Source organism: Megalops cyprinoides, chromosome 9 (assembly GCF_013368585.1).
Source record: "Megalops cyprinoides isolate fMegCyp1 chromosome 9, fMegCyp1.pri, whole genome shotgun sequence".
Classification (NCBI taxonomy): domain Eukaryota; kingdom Metazoa; phylum Chordata; class Actinopteri; order Elopiformes; family Megalopidae; genus Megalops; species Megalops cyprinoides.
The window spans coordinates 15,254,860-15,282,576 of record NC_050591.1 but is presented as its reverse complement, the minus strand read 5'-3'; the positions used below and the strand labels follow the sequence as shown (position 1 = coordinate 15,282,576).

Genomic DNA, 27,717 nt, shown 5'->3' with positions numbered 1-27,717 from the left:
TGATAGCATCAACCTCCATATATCCCACCCTACACCCTCCCCAGAATCCCTCCCACAACAAAAGCTAAAGCTGGTGTTATCAGAGCTACCCTCGGGTGAGCGAGGTACGTGGGAAAGCTAATACAATTTGATGATTCGTGGATGAAAAACAAATAGAAATAAAATAAGAACAGTAAAGTAAAATAAGTGAATTACTAATGAATACAGAAATGCTACTCCACTGCCACAGATCTTTCTCTCTCTCTCTCTCTCTCTCTCTCTCTCTCGCATCCACGGGTCTGTCCATCTGTCTTTATGAGAGAGGCAGTGAAGCGGTCACAGTGAGACTTGAGTGTGTGTGGCAGGGGGTTATGGATGGAGAGATGGAGAAATGGGGGGGGGACAGGGTACAGATGAATGAGGCGTCTCTTGGTCTGGTTTTAGGGGAGGAAGAAGGGATGGGGGAGGAGGAGGAAAGGGGAGGAGCCTTGCTTGGCTTCCTCTTTCACCGTCCCGCCCCTTTCACTCCCTCTTGTTTTTGATAAAGCGCAGTCACCCTTTCCTTTGCGCTCACTCCCCTCTAACCACCCCTCCCCCAGTTTGTTTGGTTGGATCCTGATCGCGGGCGACGTTCTGTAAATCCCCAATCACAGACGCAATGTCGCCAAACAAGTGCAATGCAAACAGATAAAACAAACGAAACCAAAAAACAGAGGGGAAACGAACAGGAAACAAATGAACAGTGGCGGTCCTTTTTGCTCCGTCGTCACCTGATTCCACAAATCAAAACTCTCGAGAAAGGTCTGAGGACAAACCTAGCGGATGACTCCTCACAAAGAACCAATCTGCCAGAAAAATAGGAATCATGTTAAACTGATTGAAAGGGTCTTTCGGTGTGTGTTGGCCACATGTATACATATATATATTTACACATATACATACACGCACACACTTAGGCTTGCCACAGTTCTAAGGTTCCAATCACCCTCTTTAGTGCACATGAGTTTATATTTAAAAAAAAAAAAAGAAAAAACCCGCGGAAAAACATTCCGACTTGTCCTCCATGAAGATAATTCCAGACATTTTTTTTCTCTTTTTTTGTTGTTTGTTAAAAAAGTCAGCAATACTATATTCTGTGTCATCAATTGCATGAAAAACAAAATTCCACAGACTAAAACATGGCAGCTCAGACCACAGTCTTTGAACTGTTTTTGAACTGAGTGTGGCCAAGAGAGAGAAAAAAAATACAGGGAGGCTGAGAAAGCCAGAGAAAGACACCAAGGGCTTTTATGCATAAGCACTTTCCGAAACGATGCATTGTTTTTTATCAAAACGTTCACTGTTAGAGACATAAAAAGAAACACTTTCAATGGCCTAAAACATCTAGACAGCTTTATGTGAAACTATACATCTCTTATGCTTTAAACTTCCTATCTTCTGAATTCAAGAAACAAGTGCATGAGGAAAGTGTTTTGTGCATAAGTTTCAAGGTGTCGAGAAAAAAACAGAGAGGCAGATAGAGAAAGAGGAGGAAAGAAAGGGAATGACAGAATGGAGGGACTCAAAGGTGTGTGACAGTAGACATGATACTGGGTTTGGCATGGTTCCAGGAAGAAGAGGAAGAAGAGAGAAAGAGAGAAAGAGAAAAAGAAAGAAAGAGAGGAAGAAAGAAAAAGAAAAGAGAGCCTCCATGCTGTAAAGACCCCACTGGTGCTGGGTACTCGACTGCCACTGCACTCCCTGCCCACATAGATACTGACAGTTTGCAAGCTGACCCAACACCTGGGCCTCTGTGTGCCCGGGTCACCTTTCCCCTTCACCTGGCTCTACGGCAGCTCTACACCAGTGTGTAAGACTTGGAGTAGGCTCCCGCCCCTTGCTTCTGCAGTCTGCCCAGCCCGGACGAGCTGCTCTCCAGGAGGGAGTCTCTGGAGCCGCCCACTTTGGTGGCAGCCGTGGGATTGCTGGCCGAGCCGGCGCCGACCGCCCCGATGGAGGCCACCGTGGCGGCGGCAGCGCTCTGGGCCGAGGAGCCGGGCATGGTGAGGGTCCTCTGGGGCAGGGTGGCGGTTCCCGAGCCGCCCCCCAGTGACGATCCTCCTGCGGCCCCGCCCGCGCTCAGGGCCCCCATCCCGGCGTGGCCCAGCGTCAGAGCCTGCTGCTTGCCCGGGTCCAAAGTCATGTGACGAGCCTGCGTGTGGTAGGCCCGAGCTGCCAGGCTACGGATGGACGCCTCGCGGGGGGGCACCACGGGGCAGGGGTCGTGTAGCTCAGGCTGCTTGCGGAAGAAAGGGTCCGTCTTCATGTAGAGGGGGAGGTTGCAGTAATCGCCTACAGCAAGGAGACAGAGAGAAGGAGGAGTTAGACCAAACAGGGGGACAGGAAGGGGCTTTTACTGTATAGTATACAGTACACTATCATACACCAAATACTGTAGATGGTGTGTGGCATTGTGGTAAGGAGGGCTGATAACAGAAAGGTTGCTGGTATGATTCCTCACTGGGGCATTTGCTATTGTACCCTTGTGCAAGGTACTTAACCTACAGTTACATAAGCAAATTACCAGCTGTGTAAATGGATAAAATTATTACCTAAGTAAGTTGTTCTGGATAAGAGCGTCTACTAAATGACAATAATGTAAAACAATTTTTGGTGTCAACCTCAGAGAAGATGAGCAAATTAAAAACCTTTGACTCTTCATATAAAAATACCAATGATAAAACTGACAGATGAAAACTTGTAAATGAAATGTATTCCCCACTGACTGCACCAAATGAGAGAGCAGGGTCTCATCTAGACTAACAGACAGCAGTATTAGCTGTAACTGTTAGTTCAGTAACTGGATGTTCAGCATAGCACTAGCAGCATAGTACGAGGCAGAAACAGAATCAGTATATCAGTGTCAGAACTGCAGTGAGTATCAAAATTGATGTGTTTGTATCAGAAGCAGGGGTTGGTATCAGTATCAGTTTCATTACCAGTATCAGTATCAACTGTATTGCTGTATGTTGGCATTGACATCAGTGACAAGGACAGAATCAGCGGTTTGATCAACATGAGCAGTACCGAGGCACTGATGTCAGTATTCTTTATTACCAGTATCTTTCAATGACCACATGAGGTCGACGTTCATGTCAGAATGGTCCTTGGGATGTGTTGAGATATTTATCAGTGTTGCATTAATATCAGGGTCCTTAAGAGATAAGCTAATCGTGTTGGCGTGGTTAATGCTATAAGACTAAGAGTGGTGCAGGCGGTCCAGCTCAGCGGCGGGCACGGCGCACTCACTCTTGTTGGCGCGGTGGGGGATGGGCACGGCCACGTTCTTGCCGCGGTCGTAGTCCTGGGGCTTGGGCGGGGAGGCGGTGAAGCGGCAGATGCCCGGCTCCGAGGGCGTGCTCATGGACGTCATGCTGTCGGCGTTGTCGTTGGTGCCCGTGGTCATCTGGTCCGAGGAGCTGTCGGAGATGAAGCACTCGGTGATCTCGAACTTGGCGTGCTGCAGGTGCTCCTCCAGCTTGGCGTGCTCGTAGGCCCGGGCCAGCTCCTCGTAGGTGGAAGACGCACTCTCCGTCGACACCATGCTGTTACGCCCCTTGTCTGAGAGAGGGAGAGAATGAGGTGATCACCATGGGAACCGATACCACTGCAATGCTAACGCTATGCAGATATTAATAACATGCATATATTACTGCAGCTACAGCAGAAGGGGATTTGAGTGTGTGTGTGTGTGTGTGTATGAGAGTGCAATCGTAGGGTAAGACTGTATACCTTTGTATGGGTTAGGGTTAGGGTTAAGGTTAGGGTTAGGGTACACACAACGTAATTTCATTTACACATGCGTGTGTGTTTGTGTGTGTGCGTTTGGTGGTGGAGCCCACCCGTATCCTGTGATAGGCTGGCGCTGTAGCTGTCGCTCTCTGTGACGGTGATGCCGTGCTGGGAGCCCACGGTGCGCCAGTCGGAGGTGAGGGTGCGTGCGGGTGTAGAGGCTTGGCACTTGGTCAGGGTCCACTGGCTGGAATAGCGGTTCCGCGTGCTGTGGGCTGACTTAACGCTCTTCCTGGACACCGGATCTGGGAGAAGGGAGGGTGATGTTAGACCTCTTGTGGACACGTTTCTGAACAGTTTATTCTATTACCTGTCTATGCTCAGAAAATGCTAGTGACCTCCTTACTGTATGCTATATTGAATATTGACATATTCAAAGGTTTACAGTCATGGAAGACATTTGCTGCCCTTTTGTGTTTATTATCAAAATTGGCTATTTTTCAATGAGTTCAATCATTTTCCTAAGTAGTGCAATTTTTATATTAGTAGTGTGCAAACATATTGTCATCTGCCAATGTTTTAATCAATATTTCTTCCCAAATATTTGTATAATTAAATGTTATTCATCAGTGTCAGTTATATAAACACACTTACTGGTTCCTGGTCGTATGTCTGACATGTCAATCAAGGGGCCTGTGTTCTGGATGAGGGCGGGGTGATGCACAGACACGCCTGTGCAGAAGCTCTGTGGGTTCACTGATTGGCTGAACTCAGTGTCTGTCACAGGGATGGTGGCTTTGTCTTCACCTGGTAGAGACACAAGAGGGAGTGATTCTATACAGCTGTTTAGGTATGCAAACTGAGGGCCTGTGCTAAGATCCCCATAGTAACATGACACAGAGACACAAAACAAGGAGATGAATAGGCAAAGCCCACAATGTGCAAGACATTTTATTACTAGAACTTCATATTTCCCAACTCCCCTGTCTCTCCTCACCTTCTGACCCCAAGCTCCCCTTCTCCCCCACCCCCACTCCCACTGACCAAAACCACACAGACAAAAAGCACACATAAACACACACACACACACACACACACACCCTGCACACTGACCGAGCTGTTTGATGCCCTCCTTGTCCTCGATGAGCAGCTGGACTCGGGGGATGTCGATGTGGAGCCGGGGGCCCGCGGGGGGCCCCTTCACTGGGGTGTCGAAGCTGCGATTGTTCTTACTGCTCCGGGACACAAGGGAGACAGAGACAGAGTATTTCCACTGCCTTCATAACTGAGATACACACACTCTAACTGCCAACCCAGGCTGGCTAGACTGGGTAGCACAGGAGTTAGGTTACTAAGTGTCCTTTATTAGGCATTCAAGTCAAGACATAGCGGTGGTTGAGCGACAGAGAGAGATCAACAGAGAGGTGTACAGCTGATGTGTTGTTATTAAACCTTTGGCGATATGCGTAAATATGTCATGCCAATTAAATATTTGAAACTGAAGTTGAATTAACATGAACTAATACAGACAGAGAGCAGGAAAGAAGGAAAGAGCTGAGCCAATGAGAAAGAGGGAGAAAAAGGAGACAGAAAGAAACATTTATTGAGAATATATGCATATGTGATATGCGATTGTTTCCTGTCTCAAATCTATGTCTTGCCAGTTAAGAACCCTGAACTAAAATGTAAAAATAACAGATAGGGAAACAGAGAGGTGGAATCAGAAGGTGCTAACCGAGAAATGATTTGGAAAGAAAGAGCCAAGAATTGCTACTGTAGGTGTCAACGCTATGAGCTCCCTAAGACACAGCTATTGCTGTGATTTGCTTTCATAGTGTGGTGGAATCACAAAGTTCCCAGTAACCCCAGCCGCCAAACCACAGGCCTTACCTAATAAGCATCTCCGCCAGGCTCTTAGCATCTGCCAAAATGAAAAGAAACAATATTCAGGAAAATGATGAAGTCAAAAAAATAAGAGCCTCTCATTATAGTACATTCACAGGGAGCGTGCAACACATTTACAAAGTGCACCCCTGTGCCCCTCCCTCCTTTCAGTGTAATTTGTTCTCCCCTTCTGCTGCATTCCAGTTTCTCTTTCTTCTCCTGTGTCTTTTCTGCTGTCTTTCTCATCCTCCTTTACTCTAACACCATATGGCAACCACCACTGGTTTGGCCCTAAAGGCCAAAGTGACCATGCCTTGTTCTTTCACCATTGTAGGAAACTTTTTGGCCGTAGCAACTAATCCCGGATCAGAATAGCATCTTTAAAGCAAATAGCCAGGTCTAGGTGTGGGATCTGTTGTCAAGTGCAGACAGTGCCTGGAGATCTTTCACCCCTCAGTCCCACTCACTTTCTTTTTTGTTACTCTTTCCATCATTCCCTTCCTGCCTCCACTGGCTCACCTTCTCTCTTCATATTCCCTTTCCCTTTTTTCCTCCCACGTTATCCCTCCATCCTTCAGTCTCATGCCCCTCAGTATCTCTCTCTCTCTTCTCATCCTGCTGTCCTTTTTCCAAACCTACTCTCGATCTTCCCCCTGCAATCTCTCACCCATTAGCGGTGCCCTCTCTTCAGACCAGCTTTCTGGCTTTTCCTTCAGCTCTCTCTGACCTCATTCCCTCTCCTTTTGCCCCTCTCCCTCCTCATGCCCCCGCCCCCCTCTCCTCCTCTTCCTCACCCCTCAGTCTTTTCAGCCTCTTCTCTTTGCGCTTCTTGCGGATGATGAAGAGCAGGGCCAGGCCCAGCGTCACCAGGATGACGGGGCAGGCGATGGTGAACAGCTTCTTCACGTCGTCCCCCTCCCCGCGCGCAGACTTGATGGGAGGGATAGTGCCTGCCGCGGGAAAGAGGGGGAAGAGATGGAGGAAGAGAGGGGGAGAGAGGGAGGGAAGACAGGAGAGCAAGGGGGGGAAGTGCAGGAGATATGGAGATATACAGTACAGCATTGAAGAGAGAGGTGACAGAGAGAGTGTGAGGGGTGGAGAGTATGCAGGAGATATTGAGAGAGAGAATGAATTGACAGAGGAAGGTATGGGGAGAGAGTAGAGGAGAGAAACACATAGCTTCAGTCTGTGCTTTACTGCAAACCCTCAAACTAAGTCTTGATTTAAGTTTGATTATCCACAGTGGAAAGCCCATTCACATGCTGAGACCCTCACTCAAAAGCCCATTCAAAAGCTGGAGTAGTTCTGGTTCTCAATCAGATACTGGTGACTCAACTAAAGTTTTTATTTATTATTCATCAGTCATAATTAACTAAGTCATCACCTAAGTCATAGCTAACTTGTGGTACGGCTTACACTCACTGGTCTGGGAGTGTTGTTAACCTGGTCCGACACTATTGCTCATTTAACTTGAATGAGTACACTTCTGTTCTTTCGTGCTGGAAGTTGCTCTGGAGTGCCTGCTAAATGAATGTAATGCAAAAAAAAATACTGCGGATACCATCTGTAAAACCGGACCCTTTTTGGGTCACCTAACTCCTCCCCTGCCTTGCCCCAGCCTTGCCCTGACTGCACCCCTCCCCCAGAGGACTCACTCCCGTCGTAGTCCAGCGTGGCGAACTGGGAGCTCTGGTTGCCGCAGCCGGCGCTGTTGCAGGCCTTCATCTTCAGCTCGTACCAGGTGGCCTCCCGCAGCTCGGCCAGGAAGAGGTCGGCCGAGGCGTTGGTGCGCAGGTTCTGCCAGGCCCAGGTGCCCTTGGGCCGGAACTCCAGCAGCACGGCGGTGATGGGGCAGCCGCCGCTCGCCCAGCCCTGCAGGTTGAGCCGGGCGTGGGTGGAGTTGATGTGGGTGAAGAGGGGCTGGTCCTTGTTGAACTGAGGCTCTGCGGGGAGAATGGGGGGGGGACGTCACGAACAGTCAAAGCCTTGTCACTGCATGCTGGATAACTGCACGGTCAAGTTTAATTTACGATGTTCAACAGGTCCCATGTTAATCCCATTGACTTCACTTGAGGCCCAGTCTTGCCTGGAACAATAATGATTACTACGATAAAAAAATGTAATCGCTCCAGATCAAATTAATGTGATGGGCCGCACAAGAACTACAACTATGAAAATGACCTTGGACAATGATGATGGTTATCACTGAAATTACTGTCATAAGGATTTTGTAGATGCAGCTCCAATGATATAATACTGCTATTACATCACCACACACAAAAAATGATGCAATCCCATTTTTGACATCAGACAACAAATCAGAACTTGATTTACAACTGGAAGATGAAATCATATCCTTGTCTCCCGTCTCCTAAAAAAATCCATAGGGAAGGTGAAAAAACCCAACGTTGTATGACAAATTCTTACTTGGTGTGACCACAATATAATGATTATACTTATTATTGTTTTACAGTTACTGTTGGCTTCCAATGTGTGATAGTGTGACCAGTGCTTTCCTCCTGTCGGGTGCATAGTGTCAGTACAGTATCACTATATCCAGAGTACAGTGTCAGTGCATGCCTGTGTGTTAGTATGTGTAGAGTGTCAGTGTGTCTGGGTGTTAGTATGTGTAGAGTGTCAGTGTGTCTGGGTGTTAGTGTGTGTGGATTAGTAGAGTATCAGTTAGTGTGAGTGTTAGCATGTGTGGAAGCTGTGGAGTCAGTGGAAGCCCGTGTGTCCCTCACCTCTGCCGTGGGTCTTGGCCTCGATGATCTCGCTGATGCGGCCGGCTCCCACGCTGTTCTTGGCCGCCAGCTTGACCTTGTACCAGGTGCCGCAGCGCAGGTTGTCCAGCTTGAAGGAGCGCTCGCTGGAGCTGATGAAGACATCCCTCCACTCCTCCGTATTGTCTACAGAGTACTGCAGCACGAACCCTAGTGGGACATGACACAGAGTCACACCTTCAGTGTGCGCTAAACACGCCCAGCGCCACACTCTCTATCAGTGGTAAGCACACCCATTCTGTCCAAAATGTACCTAAAGTCACACTAAACCTCTCTGTATGACACACACACACCTAGTCACCCCCCACTCTGACATAAACAAGTCCATCAGTCTCTTTTAGCACTGGTTCAAGGAAATGTTATAAATATTACCAATTGTTTGTAGTGAACTCAGACATACTTACTTTACTTTGCTGAGATGTTATTCATTGACTATTTTAAGGTCAGCCTACCTTGCTTTCTTTGCAAAATAAAAGTGGAAAGAACTTACGATGCATCACTGGGGCTACTGTTATTATGGTATGTATGGAAACACTGCTTTCTTTAAAATCTCTTTAAACAATTTTATGCCAGCTTTCTGGTGAATTTGTGGGTGGTAATTAACGAAATATGTAGTGAATAGGACAGAATACTCAATGAACATCAAATGCAAACACTAATGTCAGAAATAAACGCATACGTTTGCCTATGAACCAAAGGAATACGGCATTGCAATTCTCATAAAACAGCTTTTAAGTGCGAATTTGATCTTACCACGCAACTTTTATAAGGGAATTTCGACCAGTTTGCTGTGGCAAGTAACACGAAATATTCTGAATTTATTCAGAATGAGACGGTGGTACTGCGCCAACTAAACACTAGAGGGCGATAATGCACTTTAGAATCGACATTTTAGCCATCCAGCAAGAAGTCGCAGACGGATCACAATGCGGAAATTAAGATTTGCTCTCAGCTGATTATGCAACTTGGGCGTTTGCAAGGACGCTGACTACACATATATGTAAATTTCCACGCAATGTGGTGTAGCCTGTCATTGTCAGCAGCTCTAAAATTTGAATTCCACGAGCACTAAGCAAAGGCAAAATAGTTCCAGTTTCACAACAGTTTTGAAAAGGAGGGCTGATTGACAGATACATTTTGTTTTGCTGGCATCATGGTCTCACCTTATGATCTTTTACAGCAACATTACAGTGCTGTTACAAAATGTTTGTACTGTGACTTTTATAAGACAATTAAACACAGGAACTGTGAAAAAAGAACATGAAAGAGACAGGGAGAGATAAACTGATGCAGATGAACAGGAACTGGAAGAGACAGAGAGAAAAATGCAATGACAAAATGACAGATAGGTGTGTAGACAGAGCAGTGCACTTAGATACACATCTGGGAATACATACAGAGCCTGGAAGAGATGTGCGGACACACTATCTGATAAACAGGCAGGCATACAGACAAGCAGAGAGACAGACAGACAGACAGGCACACAAGACACGCAAGCTATCAGGTGGGCGTATAGAACAGGCAAAGAGACAAACAGAAAGACAAGCGGAGCAGTGGCCACAGTACCTCTGATGGAGCTGCCCCCGTTGTCTCCAGGGATCCAGGCCAAGGTGATGGAGGAGGTGGAGGTGGTGGAGACAGTGAGGCGTGGCTGGTCAGGGGGCACTGGGGAAAGGGATCAGGGGGCAATTGATCATTCAAGTGTTTCACTTTTTGTAAAGGTACTCAGAGTACACCCCTCTCATAAGCATCAACGATCATTCACGTATTGAAACAGAATCCTTCTGATTCACCATTACAAATGCATAAAATAGAAGAATCCTAGATGAGAATGTATTTTGAAACCAGTGAGATGTTTAAAATAGTTATGATATAGTAGTTTCACATTTAAATAATTGCACGGACTGCTATGTTTGTGGTTTATCTGAAAGCTGTAAGGGTACCAAGAGGTCAGTTAAAAAATCCAAGCTTATGACTAAATGTGTGTGTGTGTGTGTGTGTGTGTGTGTGTGTGTGTGTGTGTGTGTGTGTGTGTGTGTGTGTGCATTCTTCAGAGTGAGCAAACATGAATGTAGTTTATGAATGTGTAAATATGTCTGTGAATGAGTGGGACACAGATACATCATGTGTAAGACATTGTAATGTTACTACCAGGATATATGAACATCTGGAGACTGTCCTGTGTTTTAGCTGGGGAATAAGTGTGCTTCTACTAGCCACATATATACAGACATTGTGTTTTAATAGTTTGAGGACAATGCAGCATTTGTAGTCTCCTTTGACCCTTACCTTGCACCAGCAGGTTGACAATAATGGTGTCAAAGCCCAGAGTGTTGGTGGCGGTGCAGGTGTAGTACCCAGAATCCTCTGCTTTCACAGAGCGCAGCACCAGTGTGCCATTGGACAGGATGAGTCGGTGACCATCCAGAGTCACTGGGATGGCTGAGTCCTCACTGTGATTCACACACACACACATTAGAGACATGCCGCTGAAATGTTATATCCACCACATACCACAAGTCAGTTTTAAGAATGGCAGCAGAGGTGGAATGGGATAGGTGGTGAGGGGCAGACTGAGCATACGACAGGAGACAGAGGGACTATTTAGAGTGGGAGGGGCAGGTCTCTGACCTGTCTTTGGTCCACTTGATGGTGGGCGTGGGCTCTCCCACGGAGCTGCACGGTAGCCGAACCTCCTTCATCCAGGGCGTGGTCACCGTACCCCCGAAGGACAGGATCTTGGCCGGGGCTATACAGAGGGAGTTAGGGACAGTCAGCATGAACACAGACTCTGGAACACATGGCTGTCAGGACTTCTGGAAGTCCTACATTTAATAGATCTAATCTCAAAGCAGACTGGCCTATCAGCCAAGACCTTTCTGTAAGAGGCTGTCTTCAGTGGATGCAGAGAAGGCCACAGTATTAGTAATGCTTTGTTAGTCGAAGGGCAAATGAGAGACCAGAAATTGTCCAGCCTTGTTCCAAAATCAGTTCTTCTTGTGGAGAGAAAGAGAGAAAAGTGAAAATGACAGAGATGTTTCAGGTGATGGCTCTAGTCAGGGAATGAGCATTGTCAATGACATGAAATGATTTTTTGTACACACATAAAGATTCTGTATCTACATCTGCATCTGTCTGAGTGATTGGTTAGCCTAGGTGCTTGTGGAATCTTTTGTTAGTCATGTTTTGTATTGCTGGTGCTCACACACATGCATACACACACACACAAACACACACTTGACATCTTAATGCCTGGCCTCTTGTGTTTGTTGAATAGTATTGAGTGTGGCAGCCTAGAGGACAGAGTCTTTTACAGCTGTTATTAGCTGAAAGAGAGAGGGGGGGAGGCTCTGAGCTCTGCCTCCCACTCCCTCTCTCTCTCTTTCTTTCTGTCATTGTAATCCACATGCTATCGATTAACCCCCTCCCCTCCCTTCATCTTCTTTCCCTCTCGATTGTCTTGAGTATTGGCTCTGTCACTAGGCCCCTCCCCCCTTTGCTCCCAGGCCAGTTAATTTGGTGGCCTCTGCTCTTCACCACATAATTAAGGACAGCGTTTCCTGCCACAGAGCCAGCTGCCATTCAATACCGCTCCGTCCGAGAGCCGAACAGAGGAAGAGGAGGAGAGGTGCAGGAGCACGAGTAAAGAGGTACCTGGACAGAGAGAGGTAGAGGGAGAGAGAAAGAGAGAGGAAAGGTGCAGGAAGATAAGGAAAGAAGGATGAGGAGAAAGAGAGAGGCAGCGGAAAAGAGAGAGAGGTGGAGAGAGGCAGAAAGAAGGCTGTAGAGAATGAGTTGTTTCTACCAGCTATCTGAGACCTGATGGTTCACGCTTCAACCTTCCCTCTCCACAGACACACACACACATGCACACACACACACACACACACACACACACACACAGAAATGGCACTGGAAGACTCACCCTTCCCAGCAGGCTCCACGGTGACCTTCTCGCTGATGTTGCCCCGTCCGGCCGTGGTGACGGCGGCGGCCCAAATGAGGTACTGCTGCCCCCGGTTCAGGTGGGTGATCCGGTAGAACAGAACTTCAGGATTGGCCTCATACTCACTCGGTGCCTGAGGATCACAGTTTTAATCTCTGTTACCCTTACACAGTTATTGTGGTTCAGTCTACAACCTTTGACTCTAATATTAACCCAAACCTAACCAGAGTGCATCACTTTCACAGAGAGGTTCTCTGACTGGATTGAAATAGGTGCCCCCCCCCCCCCCCCCCACGACTTTTCAGTGCTTAGGATGTGTGGTTTTTTCAAAGCTCCAGCTCTGAATTGCATTGCAGAGAGAGAGAGAGAGAGAGAGAGAGAGAGAGACACCAGAGATAGACATAGAGATGAGAGAGGAAGAGACAATGCCTGCGGACAGAATTAACTGCCAACCGCAGATACCACTGGCAATTAAGCACAGCTAAAAGAGTAATATCTACTAGGGGGATCAGCAGATAGCGGACCTCCAGAGGAAGGAGGGGGCGGGGGGGCCCGGAATGCTCTCGCAGACACGCAGACGCGGCTGTCGCCACTGATATGAGCCGCAGATTGATACGGGCCTGCCGCCGTAATTGCTGTCCCTTTAACCCGGCCATGTGCCAGGCGTCCGGACGCGTTCTCGTCATCAGGAGTCCCTGCTTGCCCCCGAGTCACTCTGCTGCCTCTCCCCAACAATTAGAGGGACCCCCCCCCCACACACACACACACACACACACCCCCGAGCTTGGGACGGTGCCCTCCTCCTTCTGGTGCCTCGGTGACTCCACGCTGCCCCCCAGCCACTGGACCTGTCACTGCGCTTTTCATCTCTGTTGCCCCTCTCACTACTGCAGAGAGATGAGCTAAACGCCAGAGCTAAACTCACACACACACACACACACACACACACACACACTCACACAGTACCACTCTGTCTACTTCAAGTCAATACGGGTCAATAAGGGTGCTGGGTTGTGACGTGAGGAGCAGGACCTACCCCCTCTCCCCTCTGTACTTTGTCTGCTCTAGTAAAGAGTGGAACATTCTTGTATTACACACAGCAACTTCCTGGTAGGAGCTTTATATCTGTCCACATCCTTCCTTCCCACACAATCCATCCTTCTCTCCTTCCCATGACTCTCACTCCTCCCTAACTGCCTCCTTCTGTCTCCGTTTCCTTCGACGACCATTTGCCCTCTCTCCACTTACTCTTCCCTTTATCCACTGCCCTTGCTCCCACTTCCCCTCCCAGTCATTTCCCTCACTCCTCTCTCTGTCCCTCATTTTTATAATCATCATCCCTTCCCGTTCATTCCTCTCTCCCTTTTTCCTTCCCTTTTTTCCCGGCCTTCCCCTGTGCTTCCTTCCTTCTTTTCCGCCCCTCTCCCTCACTGTGCGTGTGGGGTGGAGGGAGAGGGGAGGGATGGAGGGGTTGGGGGGGGGGGGGGGCGGAGCGTGTGGTGTAACGGATATTAAAATATTCCTCCAGCGTGGAGATAGCAGTGATCCGGGGAGCGATAGAGAGAGATAATGAAAAGAGGAACAAAAGCACTCCCCGCTCTGTGTCTGACCCCCCCCCCCCCCCAGCCTCCCTCCCTCCATTCTCTCTCATTTACATGGTAATCATCCCCAGCTCTGCACCGAGGCTGTGCGGGCGAGAGAGGGAGAGAGAGTGATTTGTGAATGAGGGAGAGAGGAGGAAAGGGAGTGTGTGTGCGATTGTGTGTCTGCCAGTATGTGTGTGTGTGTGTTTGTATGTGTGTGTTTGCGTGTTCAGAGTGCAGGTAGTAGTGTGTGCGCTCATATCCCCAGCACAGGTTTTGTGTGTGTGTGTGAGCCTGATGCCGCACTGTTTGTCGAGCGTGTGTGGAAATGAGTTGCTGGTTCTGCAGTGTGTGTGTGTGTGTGTGTGTGTGTGTGCGTGAGCCTGCTCTTTCTCTCCTTCGTTTGCATATCTGCGTCTCATCACGTTGCCAGGACAACCTCATCTGTTCATCAGGGAGGGCAGGAAATGAGCTGACAGCACACTCACACTCACAGATAAACTGCCGCACACACACTCACGCACACACACACTGTCTCACACCCACGCTCATACACATATGCACACACACAGACACACACTCACACACACATAGACACTTTCTCACACACATATGAACACACACTCATAGGCACATTCTCACACACACATACAGATAACATGCCACACACACACTCACAGACACACTCTCACACTGACTCACTCACACACATATGCGCACACACATACACACATACACACACACACACACACACAGATGTAGTCCCACAAACCCACACACATGCACACACTTAGACATACTCTTTCCCCCCAGTATATCCTGAACTGGAACAGGTACACCCCTTGTGTCATTCACCCCCATCCCCACCATTCGTCACTTACCGGTTGCCCGGACCCAGGGCTGGAGCAGTAGATGGTGTACTTGCGGATGATACCATTGGGTTTGTTGGGGGGGAGCCAGGACACCACCACACTAGTGGCAGAGGAAGGGACAGCCTTGATCCCTGCTGGGGGCCCCGGGTCTGAAAGACACACAGGAATCATCAATGCAACAAAGTCATCGCTGGCCTTCAGTCCGGCCATCTCCACCCTGCTGGTGACACTGTCTCCATTCATTTGAGTTTCTGCCAGTCAGTGCCATTCAGAGCCATTCACTCTATCCTAGCCTCACCTAACTCTGGAGATGCTTTGCTGTTCGTCTTTGAGTCTGTATACAGACTAGACATTCTCAGTGTGTGTATGATTTGGCCATCACCAGACAGTCGTCTGTGGATGTGTTGGTCAGTTTACTATGTTTGTGTATGTGTGTTTGTGTGTGTGTGCGGGAGGGAAAGAGAAAAGAGAGAGAGAGAGAGAAGGAGATCGAAAGAGGGTATTTATGTCTTAGAAGAGTGTTAAAGTGAGCAGGGCGTGTTTGCGGCTTTGCTGGTCTTAGCCTTTAATTTAAGAAGCTCGACAGGGTAAGTATCCAGTAAACAGAGGCGGGTGGGGGGGCCCGTAACATATGGTCATTCAGACACCATGTTCAGCACTTTGTTCTCACTGTATCGAACTGACTCTCACAGATTAACATCGTACTCGGCTGCCCATTTCTCAGTGCCAGTGACCTGTTCTTCACACCATCCACATCAAAGATCCCTCCTGATGGCAACACTCTTCCCACAACAATCAGAAATCCGCAATCAGAAGGATGTAAATTCACACCCAGGTTAGCTCAGCTACTCTACCCTTCAGCAATGTACTGCATTGTACACAAAACTGGCTCAGTAACAGACAATGTAAATGGAAAATGCATAAAAACTCTGTTTAAGTCACGTTTGTTTAGATTTTCCACCAAATACATCAATGCTATATCAATATAGTACAAGCTCACTACGCAACTCCACCAATTCTAATATATTAACTGGATAATGGCCTGACAAAAATATTGAAAGCAATAGACAGCAGCAATGCCTTAAATGGTCATAACACATACCTATTTTTGTTGACTGCAAGTGTTTCTACAACAACCACTAATAATGATATTTTTTGATAGGAAATGATAGCAGCTACTACCCGACAGTAATTGAGTGGAGGCTATAGGTTGTGTATATGTTGGGGTAAACACCCCCAGAGGAGGTGATACACCCCAGGGAAAGAAGTGGGAGGGGTGTCTCTGTGACCCCTTTCCCCCCCAAACCCCTCCGCCCCTCTCTATGCAAGCACTCTTGTCTCCTGTCTCCTGTCTGGTTTAGGGTTAAACAGGCTTTCCACTCCTCCCTGGTAATCCTGGAAGGCGGACCCAAAGTTTTCATCATCATCATCATTATTATAACAGAGATAACACTGCAATCTGGACCAGGGAAGGAGGGAGGGAGGGAGGACAAGCTCTGGTTTAGGGGGAAATACACCATCATCATTATTGTGCTTTAATCTCTGCGCTGGGGTAATCTCTCAGCTGGCACCTGCTTCCAGACGGGGTCAAGGCCGTCTGATCCATATTCGGTGCCGACGGACAACACTCCACCCCCCCACCCCCCACCAACATTGACCCCCCTGCTCCACTGCCAAGCGGAGCATCAGAGTCCTGTGAATGGGTAGGGTGGAACTGTGTATCAATGCATTGTGCTGCATTGCAAAGCACTGCTATGCACAGCCCCATAAGATTCATATTGCAACACATGTAAGAAAACACGCCAGTGTGTTGCAGGTCAACTGCATACTACATGCCATGAAAATGGTGTGAAAAGGTTCATAATTTCATGGTTTCCATTTCTTTGCATTTATCGTCTATGTTCTGTGGCAAATGACCGTCCCCGGAGAGCATGAAAAGCACCATTATTGTGTCATTGCTATCCACAGGACTGGTGTCAGAAAGGAGAGCAGGGCGTGTTTGCCCAATATTGTGGCGTGCTGCTACTAGTTGCCAGCAATTTCATTAAATATGTTAGATTTGATTGAGTTAGTTGGTGTAGTGGAGTGCAGTCTCTTCACAGGAATCTTCAGGAGAGTACATTCTGTTGGGCTTTTACAGCATAACTTTATTACTGTGCCTTGGATATTTTCATGTCTTTTAGTTTGGTGTGTGCATGCTAGAACCTGATGTTGTGTGGCTAGCCTGTAACTGACTCAGGAGAAGAGCAATGCTTATGCGGTGTATGAGTGTATACACAAAAACACACACACACACACACACACACACAAACAGCTTCCATGAGGGAAACGGCAGGCCCAGAAGCGTGTGGACCCTGGGGCGGGACAGGGGTGGAGGGAGGGGGGGGGGGGTGTTTGTACAATTCAGCTCCAATCACTATTCCATATGCTGCTGAGAGGCCCAGGGGAAGAGACGGAGAGGCAGAAAGAGGCAGAAAGAGACAGGAAGAGCAGGAAAGAGAGAGAGATTTGGAGAGAGTGCCTGTTGCCCCTGGACACGATGACAACTCACATCACTGACACAGTAACACTCAGCCTGGCTGGCACAGAGAGGGGCTAGCGGGGGAGAGAGAGGGTGTTCGTGTCTGTATGTTGCACATTTTATTTTGTTACTGTGTGGTAGGTTGTAATGCTTTGAAGATGCTTCGGCAATCTGTGCTGTGTTGTATTTCGTGCCAGTAAAACATCTGAACTTGAACTTCAGAGACTGAAGTAGCCCGAGAGAGAGAGGGGTGGTAAGGGAGGGAGAGAGTGATAAGTGATAAGGTATTTTTCTCTCTCTCTCTCTCTCTCTCTCTCGTGTTAAGCCCCTCGTGAGTACATCTCTCCACCCCTCACTCTTCCCTCCTCTCTTCATCTTCTTCCTCCTGTACCCTTGCATCTGCCAGTTCTCCTTATTGTTCCACCCGTGTCCCTCATTCTTCCTCCCTTGTTCTTCACCTCCTTCTTACTCCTCCTCCCCTCCTCCCCTCCTCCCGAACCCCAGCTGTGCCCCCCACCCCCCACCCAGCTCCGTCACACTCCCCCGAGGGTGGACGAGAGACACAGATACAGCTGTAATCCCAAGCCGAACGGTGTAAGCACAAAATTAATTCTCTCTAATCCATGAAGAATTAATCCCTCTTCTTGTGCTTGGCGCTAAGCTGGGAGAGACACCACCCCCCCCCCCCCTCCTACCCTCCCAGCCTTTGGCCAAAGCTACTTAATTGTCATTAACACTGGTAATGGCACATCAGCCCACAAATAAGCTTTAATCAGGAGTCTGACCGATAACCCCGCCCCCTCCTCATCCGTCTCCCTCCTCCTTCCCTGTCTGGCCTCAAGCTATTGAGGCTTTTGTGTGAAGACCCCACCCCCCTCCATCTCAGCATCCATCCACACTCTTCCGCCCTGTGTGCAGAAGCAGGAGTGAATGGGGAAGAGGCTGCTGTTTGTGTGTTTGTATGCATGTCCACATGTTTAAGTATTGTTAGTCATATGTCAGCATGTACATTACTATAGGGGTGAGTGTTGTAGGTCATACGAGTGTGTACATTTGTATGCTGTTAAGTATTGCTGGTTGTACGTTGGTCATAGTGAGCAGATACATTTGTACGTGGTTGAGCATTATTGGATGAATGTTGGTCATAGTGAGCAGGTACATTTGTACGTGGTTGAGCATTATTGGATGGATGTTGGTCATAGTGAGCAGGTACATTTGTACGTGGTTGAGCATTATTGGATGGATGTTGGTCATAGTGAGCAGGTACATTTGTACGTGGCTGAGTGTTGTTGGATGGATGTGCGCAGTTGTGACTCACAGTCCTCCCGGGTCTGGATGTAGAGCACGTTGCTACGCACGCCGTCCCCCGCCTGCGTGTACGCCAGCACCTGCACGCTGTAGTTGGTGAACTTCTCCAAGCCCTTCAGCTCAACCTGCTCCCTGGTGGTGGTGATGTTCTGCATTTCCCCCCATTCTGAAGGAGGGGAGGGAGGGAGGGAGGGAGGGAGGGAGAGAGGGAAAGAAGGAGAGAGTGCGTTAGGCGGGGAAGCGGGGGTTTGAGACAGAGCAAGAGGAAGCAGAAAAAGGGAGAGAAGGAGGGATAAAAGGAGGAGAATGGGTATGGAAACAGAGGAGAGAGAAAAGTGCATCAGCGTTCATCTTGAACATTTCTGCACAGCGTGAAAATTCACATCGTGAGAAGCACAGCACTGCACGTACACGCGGAGGGAGGGAGGGGGAGGCAGGGAGGAAGGCCTGCCGCACAGGGAGTGCTGCACCGTGGCAGGAACCGGGACACTTACACAGATAAACAGGCACTTACAGGAGACTAAGACACACATGCATGGGGGTGAGTACACTGCAGACAGTCACCTACAGTAAGTATCACGGGAGGAGAGCTGATGTACGCGCATGCGCACACACGCGCACACACACACACACATGCACACACGCACACACAAACACTCACACGCACGCGCACACACACACATATACACAAACACACACACAGACCAGCACTGTCCCACACAAACAGCAAGTTGGGTTGGGTCTGGTGGGGGTGTAAGATAAGTTTAACGGGTTTTGGGGGTGGGGGTGGGTGGGGGGTAGTTAGAATGGTAGTAGTTATAATTACTCTGAGTTGGCCCCCGGGCCTGGCCCCCACAGCACCCACCTCCATCAGGGAAGAGGGACCAGAACACCACCCGGTAGCCCTTCAGGACCCCGTTCAGGGTCAAACGCGGCGGCTCCGCCCACGTGATGACCGCCTCGTCCGAGGTGACGGTGATGGCTCGCACGTTCTGGGGGGGCTGGCTGGGAACTGGAGAGGAGAGAGAGACAGCTCACTTTCCGGCTTTGCTTGCAGTATCATCATTCAACCAAATTGAGTCATGTCTAAATGTTACAAACAAAGAGAGATTCAAAAAAAACTGTGGCACTCTAAATTAGGACTGAACTATACCTGGCAATGGTGGCAGTCCTGTGTATAGTCCTTACAACTGCATGATTTCAACCTGTTTTTGACTACTGGTTACCAATGTAACGTCCAGTCTGGGGATGAGTAAAATATATTCTACTCTACTGGACTTAACAGGGTGTACTACAACAATCAAAGGTTACTTTACAATACATTAGCACCATGCGGAGTTTGGTGGTTACTGATTTAAAGGTAGAATATTGAGTAAGAACTTAAAAATAAAATGTAACGCATGCTTAAATGTAAAACAGTGAGCTACGGTGGCTAGAATGAATTTCCCCTGAAAGTGAGCGTCAGTGCTATCGAACCGGATAAAAATACTGCAGATTCACTGCATACCTCAATGCTTTTGGGATGCACAATAATACTGCTGGTTTGCTGTATACAACCTTACTGTCTACCCTCCAAAAATATCTAAGATGCTTTGAATGTTAGAGTCCTTTAACTAAACAGGAAATAAGCCAGGCCTCCAGAATGTTTTAGTAATGGTTACATGCTAAGGCATAACAGAGCCTGACTGAGCTTCCCAGCTGACTACAAAGCAAAGTCACAGAGGTCATGTACCATTAAGGCTTGGATTTAACGAATGTGTGTCCTTATTCTTAAACAGTTAAATGCAAGTTTTCCTCTCAGACCCAGTTTGGCAAGTTCACTGATCACAAAAATTGCTGAGAAAAAATCGTACTTGCATTTAGTTGTTAGTCAGCATTAAGGACAAATGCATTCTGGCCTTAAAGTTGTTTCTACTGACTGCATAGAAACAGCTAAACAAAGAGGGATGTCCAGTGCTGCTTCACCTGCAATGCCGACAGGATTTATTCTCATGTTGCAACATTTTTATCCCGTCTTGTGTTCGGTTCCGCCGTCTCATTACCAGTGGCATAACTGCATGTGTATTTCAGGGAAGGCAAACTGCCAAAATCCAAGTCACACATCTTTATTACATCCTCTGACAATCTCATTGCTGGTTTATTTTTCTCGCTACCCATGATGCACTTCTGCAGTCTTTGGTTCATCCTGATTCATGGCAAGTTTGTTTTGGTCTCCTCTGAATTTGTGATCCAGATTTGGATTTGGCTCCATAAATAAAGGCAGTGGAGGAAGTGAACTGAACTGCGAGTTTATCTGAAGCAAGGGGGGTTGGGGGGGGTAAATTTTCCCCCAATATTTTCCCCTGAGTTAACTTTGGTTTGTCTGTTTTCTGTGCCAACTGCAATTGTAAAAACGTATAGAAACAAATATATTTTGATTGACTGATGATATATTTGGATTGATTGATTGACAACAGATAAACAAATGAAAGAAAGAATGAAAGGACAGAGCATAAAGAGAGAGGGAGGTTGTGCTTGCCACAGTGGAGCTGCAGCTGGGAGAGCGAGAGCGAGAGGGAGAGAGAGAGAGAGATGGTGAAGAAGAAGAGGAATGATGGTGTTTGCCAAAGAAGCCGTGGGGCCTGACTGCTCTCCAGTCCCTCCCCCAAGACAGCCTTTACGCTAACCGCCTTTTAGGAAACAACATTACTGCCCGGCTACAATCACTACTCATTCATTACTGTTTACACCTCCAGCACACAGAGAAAGACGGGTGTGAGAGGGGGTGAAATGCGAGCCGGCTCTCTGCAGACAGAGAGATGGAGGGAAAGAGGGAAATGAAGAGTGGATTTTGGAGTGAAGGAGAGAGGAAAAGAGGTGAGGTGGGGGGGGGAGGAAGAGGAGAGGCGGAGGTGGAGGAGGAGAGGCAGGGAGCTGGAAGTTGGAGAGAGGGAAGGAGGGAAAAAAAAACGATGAAAAGAGGGAGCTGGGAGACAATACGTTCAGCTGCAGGCAATTAAACCCCAAGGAAAACAAAAAAAACAGGGGGCCCCCGGAGATGGGCTAATTATGATTATTTTTACAATGCCTGTTATTGTTATTATTATCATTATCGTCATCAATATCACGGACGCCGTGGTTATCACCGGAGGGGAGTGTGACAGTAACGCAGGCCGGCGGATTTTCGTATCTTTGAATGTGAGGTGTGGTGAAAACACGCGAGGGGAACTCGAGTAAGGGATTCTCCAGAGAATATGCAGAACAATACTGCAAGCGACAGGAAGGAAGTCCAAAAGACATGGGGATATTTAAGAAAGAGAAGAAGGGAATGAAAGAGGAATGGAAAGAGGACAGAACATAGGCAAATGAGAGCAAGCAGAGAAAGAGAGACAAGGCAGAGGAGGGGGCAGGGGTAACTGGTAGGTATTATTTTATGACAGCAAGGGGGGTTTTTCCCTCCCCCTCTCCCTCTCTCTGTGACAGTCTAATGAGTGCACTAATTAAGGAATGAGGGATGAGAAGGGAGAAGGGAGCTGGAAAGAAAGAGGGATTCATTTTCTCTTTCTTTTCTTCTGCACGTGTGTGTGTGTGTGTGGGTGTGTATGTGTGTGTGTCCAGTACACAGCCCTGATGGATCAATTAGAGAGGGAGAGAGAAAAAGATGGCACCCCCTTGGAAAATTCTGGCAATTTAAGAGTTTGGGGAATTTTCCCATCCTCGGCACCTATTGTTATGCTTGCGCACGTATCTCACTGCCAAGAGAAAATGGAAAAGGAGGAATAAATCAACTGACAACTAGCTCACTTCCTACTGTTTGTGCACAAACAGAGCCAGGCCAGTACATCACCATTATGCTGGGTGGATTTTACCTATGGTCTAAGCAGGGGTGGGTTTCATTCATGGTTGGTTCAAGGGTCAAGCGGGCCATTACATGTTGCTGGCAGTCACCTGTCCTTTTTTAACCTCCTCCCCTCCATCCTACCATTCATCTCTTCTTCTCCATTAGTTTCAGTCCCTTCCTTTTCTTAATCCCATCCCTCTCCCCCTCTCCCTCCCTCCTTTTCTCCCTGCATCATTTTCTCCCTTCTCCCACTTGCCCTCCCTCCCTCCCTCCCCCAGGTTCCTCTCGTACCGTCCTCCAGTGTGGTGGCGTTGATCTCGGAGCTGGAGGGCCCGGTGCCGGCCCGGTTGAAGGCCTGCACCACCACCCCGTACTGGGCAAACTTCTTCAGGTTGTCCAGGGTGTAGACCTCGCTGTCGCCCGTGGCCTTCATCTCCACGATGCTGTACTGTCCGTTGCTGCCCGGCCCATTCTCCCGGTACCCGATCTGGTACCCCCGGATCACCCCGTTCTGTAGCTCCTTCTTTGGAGCCTGGAGAGATGGGGGGGAGGGGGATAAACAGAGGCAGAGGAAAGGAGAGAACATAAGTGAGGGAGAAAAGACAGATGATGCATTTGCAAAGAAAGAAGGGTACAAAGAAAATCAGAAATCTGAAAATGTACTAGCACAAGAACTAGAGCACAACTTTGACCCTTAGTGTGATACATGTAGCTCCTTGAAAAAGAGTGACACACCGTTTGATTTTGTCAATACCTAAGATGACATTATTAGCATTGCACACTGTAACATTTAGATTTAGAGTTCATTAATCTGTACATCTGTAAAATTGATTATTATTGTCAAAGTACCCACAGGTGGATATTGCAATGTTGTCCACAGAGGTATGGAGAGATCATGGGGGACTGCAGGTGTGCAGGTAGAAAGAAAGGCATGATGGGATGCCGGGCCTTACCTTCCAGGTGACACGAATGCTTTGTGATGTCATGGGCTGCAGGATCACATCCATTGGGGGGCCATCAGGCTCTGCAGTGGAGGGGGGATCATTAGTTATGAATGCTGTGTGTCTGTTCTGTCTGTTGCTTTGCGCTACGGTTGTTGTGTCTGTTGCTGAACATATCAGTTTCCCCTCCGCCTGTCTCCTAATGTATCTGTCAGTGCTGCCTCTGTTCCTTGCTCAGCCATCTGATCGGCTCCTGATCGGCACCTAATCTGATTGTCCACCCCTAGAGTATGTGTCTCTGGTTCATCTCCATCAGTTCAAGCTGCCTAGCTGTCTCTGCTGTGTGGCCATCCACATCGCCATTGCCCCATGTGCCTCTGTGCTGGCCATCAGCCTGCCTTGAGCGTGTCCTCGTGTGTCCCGGGGACCTACGTGCTTCCTCGGTGCTGATGGTCAGCTCCTTGCTGGCCTGGCTGCGGCCGATCTTGTTGTAGGAGTACATGCGGATGCTGTAGACGCTGGCGGGGTGCAGATCCACAATGTTGGCCTGGTTGTTGATGGGCGAGATCTTGCGCGTGGCATGCTTCAGCTCCCAGGGGTCTGAGAAAGAGCAAGAGAGAGAAAGAGAGAGGAAAGAGAAGAAAAAGAGAAGAGAGGAAGAGAGAGAGAAGAAAGAGAGAGAGAAAGAGAAGAAGAGGAGAGAAAGAGAGTGAAAAAACAGTTTCTTTCCATGACAGAATTCAGTTGAGCATGGGACTTGAGGAACTGGGAGTGGAGGGTACGTCCGAGCCTAGACAGCTAAATCAGGTGAGTGAGCGTGTGATTATCATAGCATGAAGCAGCAGGGTGTGTAAGCATGCCACCTGGACAAGAAGCCAGTCCATCACAGGGATGCAGAGAGACAGTCTGTACTGAATGAATTTCTCATGTGGTTCTGGTTGGGGATTGACCCCTAGCATTCTGGTGTTAGAGTGGCCACTCCATCCACATATTCCCAAGGCCCAGGGGTGGGGGAAGAGGGGGGACGTACCGGACTTGTTCTTGTACTCAATGTCGAAGCTGGTGATGATGCTGTTCCCGTCAAACCTCTGGGTCCAGCGTAGGTTCATGCTGCGGTCCTTCACCTCGCGCACCTCCAGCTCGGGTGGGTCCGGTGGCTCTGGTGGGATGGAGTTCAGAGAGAGGGGTAAGAGTTCAAAACTCCGGAGAGAAACACATGGACTCCAACCTCACCGTATGAAAAAGCTAACAGTGAGGAGATGTGTGAGTGAGTGTATGCACGAGGAGGGCCTCTGACCTTGCACGGTGAGCTGAATCAGACCACGTCCCTCTCCGTACGAGTTGATGGCATGGCAGGAAAAAAATACAGAGTCCCCACGCTCTGCTGGCTTCAGCTACAGACAGGGGGAGGAAGAAAGCAAGAGATGTGTACATACAACAGCAAAGTATGCTCCATACAATGTCTAGGCCATGCAGAGATGTCACCCAGGTCCTCCTTCAATACCTTCTTTTGAGCTTCATATGTCTTCACATTCTTTTGTCACAATTTTTACAGAGGACACCTGGGATTTGAACCCATGACACTGAGGGCTAGAGTCACTTTCTTATCACATGACTGAAGGTACTGGTCAGCTCTCCCTTCAGAGAGTCTATAGGGTCCACCGCCACCAACGATTCTCTTAGGTAACAAGATATCAACCATGTCACATCCTTAACGTTGAAAAATTCTGTTCCATCTCCTTCAGTCCCAAATCAGAGACAGGGACTCCGGCTTAAGCAGGGAGGGGGCACGGCGATTCAGGGGTCCCTGTTTCGCCTGCTCACCTTGAGGGTGGAGATGACCTCGTCGCTCTTCTCGTTGGGGCTGGTGGTGATGGAGTAGCGGGGGTTGCGGTCGGGGTCGATGACGGTGTCGCCCCGCTCCCAGCGGATGATGATGGGCCACTCGCCCCGCGCCGTGCAGTTCAGCTCCTTGTTCTGCCCCTTGATGGCCATGGTGGTGTTGGGGTGGGACGTGATCATGGCCGGGACTGGAGGGAGGGAGGGATGGGGGGAATGAAGGGAGGAAGGAGGAGGAATGGAAGAGTTTTAAGAGTCAGAGGTGGCAGTCGTGGTGGTTGTTGGTGGGGGTTGGGGAGATGGGGGATGGAGGGAGAGGAAAAAGGTGGTAGAAAGTGGTAAAAACAAGGTTGTAATCAAAGCAGAGGGAGGGACAGAGAACAATAGAGAGGGAGAGAGAAATTGACAGACGAGGCCATAGGGAGGAGTTTATGGGGAGTGAGAGGATGGAGGAGGGTGGTAAGGGGGAAAAGAGAGAGATGGAGGGATTGACAGAGACGTAGGTGGAATGAAAAGGAGAATCACACCATTAGTGCAGTTCAGCGGGAGTCATTCAGGAACGTGGCTTCTGCGTGTATCTACAGCGCTAGTGAGGGCAGGGGCACGCGGGGCCAAGACCTCTCGCTCGTCTGAACTCCTCTCGTCTCTCTCTCTACCCTTCTCCTCAATCACTCCCGGACCTCACAGGCAACCCCCCCCCTCCCCGCCCTCTTATTGATCCAAGAAGGGTTCCGCTGTTTTGTTTTCATCACTTATTCATCCCACTCTCTCTTTCTCTCTTTCTCTCTCCCTCGCTCTCTCTCCACCATGTGCTGCAGACAGGATTGAGGGAGGCAGAGGAGAGGAACGATTCAATCAATAACACTAACACTGCCTCGTGCCGCCGAGAGAGCGAGAGAGCGAGAGAGCGAGAGGGGGAGAGGGGGAGAGAGTAACGGCTCTTTTCACTTTAAAGGGGAATAGGAGAAGGCAGTCTATCGCAGAGGGTTGTTAGGGATGGTGGAGATTATCATTATTTTCTGATAAGGAAGGCTGAGCACCAGGCAGGTGGTCCTCGCTGCTTGTGTGGAAAAGCTAAAAGGTGTGGACAACAGCTCCAGCATACTCTACAGCAGAATGCTCTGTAACACTCAGAAATTTACTAAATCTTTTTCTTAGCTGTCCACAATATGTGGGCATGTGTGTGTTGGCATGGAGGTTTGCGGGCATATATGTGTGATTTTGTGTGTGTGCAGTTTTAGGGTCAGGGCGTGTGCTGTGCTATGTGTGTGTGTGTGTGTGTGTGTGTGTGCAGCAGTGTCGTAGAAAGAGATTGATTGCATGGAGACTAAGAACCAAGTGCTTTTGTGATGGTATGAACACAGTGTCCCAAGGGACACCCCATCAATCAGACACACACACACACACACACACACACACACACACATGCACACGTGCACACACACGCACGCACACACACACACACACACACTCACTCACACATGCACACACACACACACACACACACACACACACACACACACACACACACATGCACACGCACACACACACACACACACACACTCACTCACGCACACATTCACACATGCACACACACACATTTTTCTCATCCTTCTCCTGCTCTTCTTCATCATCTCATTGTGGAGCCTTTTGTTCCTGCTCCATTCTTCCTCTCCGATTCTCTGGGGCTGTGCTATTGTCACCAGAGCTGGCCTTTTGATTCAAGGGGGTGAGTGGCATATCTATGCGTAATTCATGTGACTGATGAAGTGATCACAGAAGTGTCCCAGTAACGTCCTCTGAGCCGGCGACTTGATGGGACGTCCCAAGCTTTGTTCTAAACAGCCGCTTAATAGTCCACCACATCCAATGACCACTTTAGGTACTGTTACGACACCGATGCAAGAAATGAACAAGGGCTGCAAGTATAGCTGGCCTCCAGTTTGTTTTTAGCATTGTGACAAATACTGAACTAATTTGTCTCTAATTTGATAGCAATGTCACGCAATGTGTATTAGCTAGCTGCTAAAGTACAACAATGAAATAAAAAGACACCTCTACTGCGAACAGTGTGAGAGAGGCTTGTTAATCTCGCTATGCTTTTGTGTGTACGTGTTTATGTGTGTGTCTACGTGTGTGTGTGTGTGTGTGTGTGTATGTGTGTGTTTGTGAGTGCATCAGCCACAGGGTGGACTTACTCTTGACGGTTAGCACCATGCTCTTGCTGATATCAGACCCCACTCCATTGCTGGCCTGGCAGAGGTAATACCCACGATCCTCCTCCAGAACGTGGCGTATCAGCAGAGACCCGTTGGCCATGATTTGGATCCGCCCCGTCAGAGGCACTGGGTGATACTGCTGGGGGTTCCCAATACCTGGGGGGAAATAGCCATAGCATAGCACTCATGCACAGCCATTTTAGGAAATAATTGTCCAAGATATCATCACGCCACTCCCATTACTTTGCATG

The 27,717-nt window shown here is 48.6% G+C and overlaps 1 protein-coding gene across 3 annotated transcripts in view; it reads right to left on the bottom strand.

Annotated features, from left to right (window-relative positions):
• Positions 1-1,446: 1,446 nt before the first annotated feature.
• LOC118782807 (Down syndrome cell adhesion molecule-like protein 1 homolog) overlaps positions 1,447-27,717 on the bottom strand; it is a 110,671-nt gene continuing 84,400 nt past the window's right edge. The window contains exons 11-33 of one of the 3 annotated variants that reach the window (XM_036536374.1): positions 27,446-27,622; positions 25,233-25,438; positions 24,706-24,802; positions 24,439-24,567; positions 23,841-24,008; positions 23,421-23,491; positions 22,759-22,999; positions 19,474-19,659; positions 18,658-18,813; positions 14,828-14,967; positions 12,343-12,496; positions 11,049-11,166; positions 10,707-10,870; positions 9,984-10,082; positions 8,379-8,567; positions 7,290-7,577; positions 6,429-6,584; positions 5,641-5,671; positions 4,864-4,985; positions 4,405-4,557; positions 3,861-4,055; positions 3,268-3,579; positions 1,447-2,310 (exon numbers count right to left, since the gene is read on the bottom strand). In XM_036536374.1, coding sequence (XP_036392267.1) covers positions 1,817-2,310; positions 3,268-3,579; positions 3,861-4,055; positions 4,405-4,557; positions 4,864-4,985; positions 5,641-5,671; positions 6,429-6,584; positions 7,290-7,577; positions 8,379-8,567; positions 9,984-10,082; positions 10,707-10,870; positions 11,049-11,166; positions 12,343-12,496; positions 14,828-14,967; positions 18,658-18,813; positions 19,474-19,659; positions 22,759-22,999; positions 23,421-23,491; positions 23,841-24,008; positions 24,439-24,567; positions 24,706-24,802; positions 25,233-25,438; positions 27,446-27,622 — 4,046 coding nt within the window. In that variant the 3' untranslated portion in view covers positions 1,447-1,816. The remainder of the gene's footprint in view (positions 2,311-3,267; positions 3,580-3,860; positions 4,056-4,404; positions 4,558-4,863; positions 4,986-5,640; positions 5,672-6,428; positions 6,585-7,289; positions 7,578-8,378; positions 8,568-9,983; positions 10,083-10,706; positions 10,871-11,048; positions 11,167-12,342; positions 12,497-14,827; positions 14,968-18,657; positions 18,814-19,473; positions 19,660-22,758; positions 23,000-23,420; positions 23,492-23,840; positions 24,009-24,438; positions 24,568-24,705; positions 24,803-25,232; positions 25,439-27,445; positions 27,623-27,717) is intronic. The other 2 variants (XM_036536375.1, XM_036536376.1) reach the window with 2 other exon arrangements.